Raw genomic sequence first — 10,328 nt, 5'->3', positions numbered from 1 at the left:
AAAAAAAAAAGGAAGGATTTTCAAGCAGCAATGATTTATAAAAAGATGCAATGTTGCACTTTGCTGTTAAATTATATATAACTATCAGAAAGCTACATGAAGAATCAGTCAAAGGTAGCTTAAATTATAATTAAAAATAAAAATTGAATCCAATAAAAGCGAAAACTTGTCCAAGGAGTCCTGTGCTATGCAAACATGCCCAATTGTACTTTACAAATCAATTAATTGTGCAACTAAAGATTTTAAAGATAAAAATATATTTTAAAGATATGCCTAATTGTATTATAATATATTGATTGTTTTAATACATATTTTAAATCAAAACGTTTAAATGTTTTACAAATTACAAATCAAAATTTCAATGAATAATTAATAATAAATAATAATAATAAATAATAATAATACAGTAATAATGATAATATTATAACTCACTAATATTACAAACAAAGTTTGGAGAATGCTGCTATTTTACTTACAAGGCCTAGCTTCTTGATTATGAATGATTATGCATATGTTGTACAAAAATTTCTCTCAATGCAATAATTCTTCAACTTTGATTTATTGTTTAGATTACAATTTACAAATAGGCCTAGGCTATTTGTATTGGTTTGCAGATGACCAGCATATTATTTCATAAATTAAAGTTTACGAAGTCATAGGCCTAATAAAGGCCTAGATACAATTATAAAACTTTCATGTTATTAATATTTTTATCATTTATTTACAGGCGAAATTAACATATTATCGCCGACGATTCACAAACCTACTCTGTCTGCACAACTTTCTCCTCTGCAGTGTTGACTCTTAGGAGCCTCAGAGGAGGCTGCTAGCAATTAGATAGGCCTAGGGCCTAGGCCTAGATGATAGACTTTCAAAACAAAAAGATAATCGTAACGAAAAAAAAATAAAGAATCGTCCTCACTTTATCTTCCCGAAATAATACAGCACGTCACTGATTAATTAATTCCAAAGTTAGGTAAATATGATTATATATTTACAATGATATGCTAAAATCCCATAATTGAATTGTCCTCATGAACAGAATAATGAAAGAAAGTTTATGCAGCATCAGTGTTTTATAAAATGTTATAAAGCTATACGCGCGCACGCTGTTTGGTGACAACATGGCGCCCATGCGCCAAGTTGGCCAAACTCTCTCTATCTACGGCTCTGCTCTCTATCTACGGCTCTGATTTCCCTTAGTACAGCCCGCCCTCTAATTGTATACCATTAAGCCTTAGCAACGATGATCCGCTTCGGCAACGCGTCCTGTGTTGCTAAGAAGGTATTAAAGTCCTTTCAAGTATTTCACTGTAATATTGTTGTCTGAAGTTATCAAAGTCCTTCTCGTAGGTATGCTAAATTCATATCATTCGTGAAAATGTACTTTTCATGAAAGTACATAGAATATATTTTTGTTTACAACTGTTTTTAAAAGTTTATCAAACCCGGAAGTGGTTACCAACAATAAATCTGATAGTGCGTGAGCACCCACCGACTGTAGAACCATTGCTTTGTCAAACACGAGAGCAGGCGAGACGAATACAGTTATCTGGTAATGTAATTATGTCTGCGTGATAGTTATACACGTTATGGACGTTAAGATAGGAGATGTTAAAGATCTAGAAAACTGTTCTTTTATGACAGAAGATGTTGAATGTGTTTTCGTGTCAAAAGGCACACTTGGATTATTTTGATCTAGAATTTTATTCAGTAAGCAGTCACAACAATGCCACTCAAGAAAGGGAAGAAGAAAGGTAGTGGGAAGAAAAGGTCTGCTAAAAAGAAACTGTCTAAGGCAGAGAAAGAACGAGAGAAACTTGAAAAAGCAACCGAACTCCTCACAACAGACGCAAATTCTTTCGATAACTTTGTCGACCGTATAGATAGATGGTTAGCTAGTAACAGACACAAAGCTATTGAATTATTTCGAAAGTGTGACGTTAATGGGGACGGCGTGTTGACATACGATGAGTTCAAAGCCGGTATGTTGGACATGGAAGCACCATGCTCTACCGTCGAGCTGCATGCGCTTGCCAAGAACATCGATAAGGATCAAGACGGTACAATCGACTATCTGGAATTCACAAAGGGATTACGGTACACAGAAATGGCAAATAATGCTCCGAGTCTAGTCTCAACTAGAGTAGAATCAAATCCATGCCCTGTTTGTAGTGTTGGACTTTGGCAGCCGCCTGTTGTTCACAGGCCTCGGTATATCAGGCTGCACCTTCGTCTTTCAACATTTGACAATCTCCGATCGTACCCCGGACATTTCACTGTGACTGTACACTCGCATATTTCTATTTATGGTATAACAGAGATCATCAAAGAGGAGATTGATGTTTGCTCAACTAAAATTAAAATTTTTCGCGGGAAAGCTCGAGAAACGAGTAACCTCTTACAAGCAGACGATACTTTAGATACTCTGGGGTTTGAAGGAGGAACGAAAAATGAACCGGTAGATTTGACATTGTATTATGATTATACGACAGAGTTTCATGACTGTCCAATTCTACTTACTGATCATTATTTTATTAAGTAAATAGCACAGCGTGCATTGTTAATGTATCCACTTGATATAACAAGTTGCAGAGAGTGAATTGTTTTTACTGTTAATAGGCATAGGCCTATTTTTAATTACATCTAGGCCCTATGCAAGACGTAAATAAAACAGACGTAAAACAGCCTTGATGTGACAGGAACCTAAGACCCTGGGATCAAAAGGCAAGCATCTCAACCACAGAGCTGTTCAACTCCACTCCTAATTATCTTTATTATATTTGTAATTTTATCGAATTATTCATACTTGTATGCAAAATAAATTCAAACAGAAATACTGTATAACAAAGTGAGAACGTATTTGTTTGTGTTAACGCGAATTTATAATTCAGTCAATGACAAGAACATCCACACCCGTCCGTCATAGAACTCGTTACCATAACAACGAATTCATGTACACTGTCCAGTAATGCTTGGCTTAATTAGAAATGGTGTCATCCTGATGAATTTTTAAAAAGATACAGTGTGTTGTAAACAACGTTGAATAAATACCGCAGTTAATGGGCGGAGTAATAGGCCTACTTAATGGTCCTATTAATCCAATGTGTGTGATGTCTAATTAGTCTTTACAATAAGGTTCGTCTTAAAAATGAATGGATGAATTCACCATAATTCACTTGGCTACTTCTCTCAAACAGATTATCCTATCACCATCCCCACCCCTCTCCCACCCCGCACACACACATCTTCCTAAATTTGTCATCGTCCGCGCTACCACGATTCGTCAATTGCTCCACAAATGCTATTTTTTTTTTTTTTTTATTTATTTACTAATATCTTTAGCCAGGATGACACAATCATTTTAAAGAAATGTTTTTCATTGTGGTCCTGGAAATGCTATAATGGATGGTATATTACGTGGTAGACAGATTTTCTCGTCCTTTGTCATCCTTTGTGTTTTCATCAATATGTGCCTATTCGTTCCATCAGACCTCATTTTACCATAACATTCATGCGTGGAAATGACGTGTTTCCACTTTCGAGGTGATCAGTAAGTGTTCTTCTAATTTACTGTACATCGGATACACCTGCTTCAAACTTTCATTACATAATGTTGCACGCAAAGGAAACGAGAATTCACAAACTAACGCTTAGACATTAAGTAGGTCTACTACCTGAATAATAGCAGAAAAATTACTTTGATCACCATCAAAACAAGTGTTTTTCTGCAATATTTATGATAAATAGGTCGCAACTATAGCGATAGGTGGTTTACTGTGATCTAGGCCCTACAACTGTTATTCTTCAACAAACGTAGACACTTCATCATTATCTAAGGCATAAAATACTAATAATTTGGTAAAAACAATAAAAGCACTCGAACCCCGCCTTTCCTTTAAGGGTTCGCGTTCACCACAACATGGGTGTGGAGTGTGTTTGGGGGCTGGGAATGGTATGCTATCGTATCAAATTTGTTCTTAAAAATTGGTACCGGTACTCCATATATTACACCACACACAAAAGTAATAAAACATATATTTATTAATGACCAATATACATACAATAAATGATGTTCTTGAGATGGAAAATATTGCGGAAATAAAAATGTAAATGCATCGAAAGTAATAATTCGCGTTACTCATTGTTAAGTCCTGAACAAAGGTAAATAATAGTTATCATATTTCATAACACTGGCGTTCTGGTAGAATTTCAAGGAGCAATACCGGTAGTTTCTAGCACAGTTGTCATTTTTTAACCCCTGATTCGGCCTCCTTGATTTTCCTTTAACGGAGTCATGGAAAGTCTCTGGATTGAGAGGAGGGAAATTTCACGGAGACGCAATTTTTTGGTTGGGGGCATCACCTTACGCCAACACTATAACGATATTTATAATGGCAAACGTTTATAGATGATGGTACCAAGGCAATGATATATCATAATTTATTCCACAATCATGTAAATCATAATATTAGCACTAAACGATAAATCGAAATACATTACGGGCATTAAAAATCCAAATTAAAAGATTCTTACCTTTCCTTTCACCGTGTGCTCACATTTATCAGATAGCAATAATTTTCGTCTAACCTCCGACAACACGGGTGTTACACTTGGGCAAGGACTTGAAAACGGTCCCCTAACGAAGCAATGGCTTGGAGCACTGTGTATTTCACGAAAACCAGTATCGCCACCAGAAAACCATGGGCTCCCTATGCATCTGTTCGGAGAAACCCTCGCAGGGGCAGTAGAATGCGACAAGTACTGTTGAGACATCTGCCGAAGTCCATTTATTTTCGTAACCTGTCGTGTACCGGAATGTTTTGATGCTTCAGCTGGCGTTGTAAAAACTCTGGGAAGAGAATTTTTCTTCATGATGTTTGCACTGTGTGACTGGCGCAAACGTCTGCTACCAATGCGTTTGTGCGATTCCGACATGATCATTTCCATCAACTACATGAACGTCATTTATGTATAAAGCAATTCACTCCGAGAATATAGCCTAAACCGATGTGAGTAGTTTCACTGTTTCTTCAAGAGCATCTTGCACCGTCTTCTCTGCCGCCGCATCGATAATCCAAGATAACCAGGTATACGTCAGACAAATGTTTTTTATTATGAAGAGCAATATTTTCTTTCTGGTTTCCTTCGTTCGATAAAAAGCTAAAAAGGAAGGTCTTTTTACGAATTATGACGAAAATATATAATTCTCAAATTGTTTTCATGATTATGCGAAAATTTTCTCAGTTCTTGGCGAAATGCTCGGACAGGTGTTTTATGGAATCTACGAGCTTACCTTAATCCACGTCACATTTAAAGACAATTAGGCTATAGGTCAAGGGCTATGAAAGAATCGAAATTATGTATTTGCTACGGTTTTTACGTATATAGGACTTAAGAGGCATCGACATCGGTCTAAGTGTCCTCAGCAGTGAGAAATTTGTTTTGTTGCATCGACCATCAATCTGGTAATGAGCCTTTAGCATATATGAGAATTGTAACAGATCACCAAGCCGACCAAACACACACCTCGCACTTGACTACTAGAACACAGGGTAATCTGAAATACGTTTAAAAGAATGTTATTAAAAATGTACCCGGGCCTAAATGTATTTTTTTTTTATTTGATATAACTGGCAATGGTGAATTTGTGGCGATACAGCGTTGTGAAGGAGGTTAGCAATGACAAAGAAAACAGTATCAACGATAGAAAAATTGAAAATTAAAGATGAAGAGAAAATAGCCTGCAATAAATAGCAAAACCACAGAGGCCTACACAATTGTACATTTTGTATGAAATAAAGATGAGCTTACGAGTCTAAATGTAAATTAGTCTGCGCGCTTGAAAATAATTATGACGTAAAAATTATTATTATGCGTGGGCATATGAATACAGGTGTTTAAAACAAGGTTGCAAAAGTACCTGCCGCCAAGCGATTAACGACACCGTCAGAAGTCTGAGCACTGTAAATGTCACTGTAATGAGACTGTAATGTCTCCCATTAAAATTACTTTTGCAAGCGTTGATGAATTGAAGACAAATCCCTTCCAGTCCTTGCCATTTAATTTTCATCGGCTGTTACACACCCAGCTTCAGACAATACATTGAAACACGAGGGGAGTGCAGAGAGAACACACACAAAAAAAGAAGTAGATAAATTACTAATCGCTAAGCACGATAGAACGTACCTGTGGGCGATCATTGCGAGAATACGCGCGACCTACTTCGTATCGAAATATTGGCAGCAAAGCAATAGGTTATGCATATACATCGTCAATAAACCTAATCAGACGGTAAAATGTGGCGGTGAGACAGGTTTAGCGTATATTAATCACCAAGTAGAAGTGTTCCCATGGTGATATCAATATAAAGTTTAAATGTTATATTTATTTTTCCGTCTGAACAGTGTACCCCACACGATCTCAAACACATTATAAGATACTGTAAATATCGTGTAACTCGTTGCGTATATTAATGGTAGGCCTATATGTAATGAAGATTGATTGTTAACTCAATATCTCAGCATAGTTTGAAAGGGCGATCTGACGTAATCCTATACTCTTTCCGAATAGTGTTTGAGTTCTCTTTTGTGAGATGTTATACGCACGGACCAACTTAACGACGCCCCACCCGAAGGACGGGGTAACAAAAGCGAAGTGGCTTACACCCAACGACACAGCAAGCATTGGCATTTATCCTTCTGTTCCAGAATCAAATGAAAACATATTGACCCTTTCCATATTTTCATTTGCTACTAATTATAGGCCAGCAGCCTAATTATTTAGACGTGACACACTGTAATTTACGGAATCGAGAGACCATCACCTAAAACTAGAGACGGCCACTTTAAGAACACCATTCTTTTTTGAGCTAGGCTATATATTTGTATCGCGTTTCGACACACGATATCAACGATGTTGTGACGTTTTTGTGACAACTTAATTGACACTCTGAATCTTCAGTGTTAATTACCTGACATAAGGCAAAACCTTTTGTCATTTTTTTAAAGTTTAAATTATCATGTTTACTCGTAGGCATAGATATGAACAAACGCATTTTTCAGGAAATAAAATACAATAGGTCTGACACTTGAGCACATTGGTGATTAAGATGCTCGCCTTTCAACCCCAATGTCCTGGGTTCAAATCCTGCCAGATTCCAGGATTTTGTTCTCACGACAAAATAACTCCGCAAGCCTCGTTATGAGACTTAATGCCGGGTACTCACTGCCCACGACGGCCGACGCGATTCTATGAAGAACGCAACGCGACGACGCGCACGCAACGGATCGTTTTTAATGACGATCCGTTCAGACTGCTACCGACAATCAGCAGACGGCGTTGCGTCGTCTATCGCTCGTAGGGAGCGGAGTTGGATTCGTCGTGCGACGGTCGTACGGCGCAGTGAGTGCCCGGCATAGTTTATGTAAAACATCATGTGTGGATATAGGACAGTGATGAAGTCGCAATTGGTAATCCTTGGCCATATGCCATATTGTGCCTAAAGGAATAAAATATAACAAAATAAAAACCCGCCCCTGTAAAAACATATTATTATCGATATATTATATCGTCAATATTTTTCTTATTGTGTTTCTACCTTGATAGATGCAGCATAACATTTCAAAGTGAGTAAATTATCAGTAAAATTATAGTTATGGTTCTTAAAACACCACAACAGTGGCTCAATACGGTACCACATAGGCAAAGCCTAGCTGATTTTATTACAAAAAAATCTAATGAACAGGTTTCGGTAGTAGGCCACATCTGCTATTTCCCAACACGATGGCGTGCATTTCAAAACTTGGATTACCGTATGTACTAAACTAGTTCCTCCGTGATTAATCAGTGAACCTTTCCGTTTCAGCCATTTCCATTGTATTGATCGTTCTCATGCAATTTTCTTTATAAATGCAGTAACAACAAAAATTCATTGTATTGAACCATATCTATTTAAAAAACAAGACCTACTGAATTTTAAAGAATCGATTGAACAGTAACTGTTCATATGTTATAGCTCTATAGCAAAAGCTCCATATACTGGTCATCCATATTTAAGGTATTCCTGTTTCGTATTCTGAAGTGTTTGATAGAGTTTCGATAACAATGCGACGTCGGGAGAAAGGACCGTTTTTTTTTTTATACAACTACAGTAAACAAGAAATAATACCTAAAATAACAGGCCTTAGTAGGCCTATGCACAACCTATACTCATTTGGGTTGTTGAGTATAGGTGGATAGTTTAACAGAACGGTTGTTCTAGTTCTGTTTCTTGAAGCTTAACTGACAATAACCCCATGTCGAAACTACATTCACAATTGTATACTACCTCAGCGTTAAATGCGAATAGGCACATACCGACGAGGTGTAAAAATCGATTTTGGATTCGGTTATAGGTATTCAATTTTGAAAATAAATTATTGACATTTATTATAAATAGCAATAGCTCACTGCTTTTGTGCCGGGTTAAGTTGTCAAAAAGCTTACTACTACGTCTCAGATACACCTCATTGTCTTCATCACCACTGCGCCCTTTTTCATACTGATATCCCCAGTTCATTAAAACGAAATATTAATGATAATCGGCCTATTGAATAATGTACTGCTAAATGTATATTTTATAGCCTAATACTACAGGATAAAGACGGGTTCAATATTACGTAAGGGAAGGGGTAAAGAGAGAGAGAGAGGACGTTTTTACTATGTTTATGAAAGACTACATATCAAAAGAAAAAAATATGAATTAATGATAATAGGCCTATAATAATGTACTGCTAAATGTATTTTTCAAGATTGTTTAAGGGGGTAAAAAGAGGGAGAGAGGACATTTTTGCTATGCTTATCAAAGACAACTGTATATCAAAAAGAAAAAAAATATTGCTGCAATCAAACTTACCATTAAGTGATTCATCCATGACAAAATGACGGCTTGAAAAAGACATTAATGTTCGTCAATATTAAGTGGAAGATTCAACAAAATTAACGTGTCAGGGAATTAGTGTACTTGGTGGCGTTGCGTGACAAGAGAACATTATTAAAACCATCAGCAAGAGTTACTTCAATAGCTCGTCTGTAACATAAATCTCTATTATAATATTCTTCTGTGTCTAAACACAAAGCCGATCGGTTGACTGATGATATATTAACCGTGAGATAAAGAAAGATGCGCATGACTACAGAAATCATCGGGCATTAATTTGCTAAAAACGTAGGCGGTGGGCTGTTCAAATAAGTCTACACTTTCTGTTTTATAAGAACCAGTAAAATTTTGCCCGGCTTTTTCAAAGATAGAAAATTATTGTACAGCAGTAGGCCCTGGCCTATATATAATATACTGTCTTAGAAGGTACCGTAGCCTACGTAGTCACACCTACTGCACACAAGGTACAGATAACACCAAAAGAATATTTTATTTATTTTGGACATTATTACCGTATCTCAGCCTTATTTTGTTCTTATTTTTTAAGCACTTCAGCTTCAGTATTCTTATAAAAATGTGTAGGCTACCAACTTAGTAATCTATTGTCTTAATACGTTTTAACTGTACGAAGAGAAAAGGATGATGGAGAGAAGCGTGGAACTTAGGGAACGAATAGAGGGGAAGTATTAGAAAAAGAGAGGAGATGTGAAAAGGAAGGATACGTGAGCGTTCGGTATAATACCTGTCCAGTTTTCATTGATTCACACTCCATTTATTTGCATTCTTTGAACAGCAAATTAAATATAAAATTTTGATTTGGCGTTGTTTTAATGACCAAACTCGGGGTCAATCGGTACTTGGAAAAAAAAAATTTATCAGAAATTAAAATAATACTTTCATTCCATCAACTTTTTAGGCCAAGTGAAATATTTTCATTAAAAATGCCTGTACTACACCTGGTCTCATCTTGAGATACCGGTATTAGTGTACACTTTAGAGATCACTGTTTCGACGACCACTGACCACAACCGGTAGCCCGGACAATAGCACCTTATTAGTTTGTGGATTCTAGCGTGTGAAAAACATGCCGACAGGTGGTCGGTCCGGTTATGGATAGTTCTAATTAATTAACCATCTTAGTTTGTTTTCTTTTAATTATTAAAGAAACAAAAGGCAAACACACTAATAATTACAATGGTGAGCAGATCATGGAAGAGGAGAGCCCTGGTTTCAACAATTCAATATGTAAAACAAGTGGGGATGTCATTTAGTGTCGAGGAAGTAACGTGTCCGCTGGACCAATTTAGTAAATACCGATAGTCTTATTATTATTACTACTATTATACTTATTATTATAGTGTTAGTTTTTCATGGTATATTGTAATAGTGCTTCTTAATTCAAAATGCG

General features: G+C 36.5%; 2 protein-coding genes across 3 annotated transcripts in view; one reads left to right on the top strand and one right to left on the bottom strand.

The window, feature by feature from the left end:
• LOC117124548 (serine/arginine repetitive matrix protein 1-like) overlaps positions 1–9,046 on the bottom strand; it is a 23,744-nt gene extending 14,698 nt beyond the window's left edge. Inside the window, exons 1-2 of one of the 2 annotated variants that reach the window (XM_033270812.1) lie at positions 8,897–9,046; positions 4,537–5,560 (exon numbers count right to left, since the gene is read on the bottom strand). In XM_033270812.1, coding sequence (XP_033126703.1) covers positions 4,537–4,950 — 414 coding nt within the window. In that variant the 5' untranslated portion in view covers positions 4,951–5,560; positions 8,897–9,046. Of the gene's footprint in view, positions 1–4,536; positions 5,561–8,896 lie in introns of those variants that run through there. The other variant, XM_033270809.1, reaches the window with a different exon arrangement.
• Positions 1,237–2,842, top strand: LOC117124550. The gene has a single exon (XM_033270814.1). The coding sequence runs from the start codon at positions 1,730–1,732 to the stop codon at positions 2,543–2,545; it is 816 nt and encodes a 271-aa protein (XP_033126705.1). The 5' UTR covers positions 1,237–1,729; the 3' UTR covers positions 2,546–2,842.
• Positions 9,047–10,328: the final 1,282 nt, after the last annotated feature.

Source organism: Anneissia japonica, unplaced genomic scaffold (assembly GCF_011630105.1).
Source record: "Anneissia japonica isolate Jap-2015-1 unplaced genomic scaffold, ASM1163010v1 scaffold287833_len2544123_cov190, whole genome shotgun sequence".
NCBI lineage: Eukaryota > Metazoa > Echinodermata > Crinoidea > Comatulida > Comatulidae > Anneissia > Anneissia japonica.
Note: the sequence above shows the minus strand (reverse complement) of the source record. Positions and strands in the feature narration are given on the sequence as shown.

Excerpts from the sequence above, each read along its gene's own strand:
- LOC117124550 (XM_033270814.1), top strand. The coding sequence starts at position 1,730 with ATGCCACTCAAGAAAGGGAAGAAGAAAGGTAGTGGGAAGAAAAGGTCT.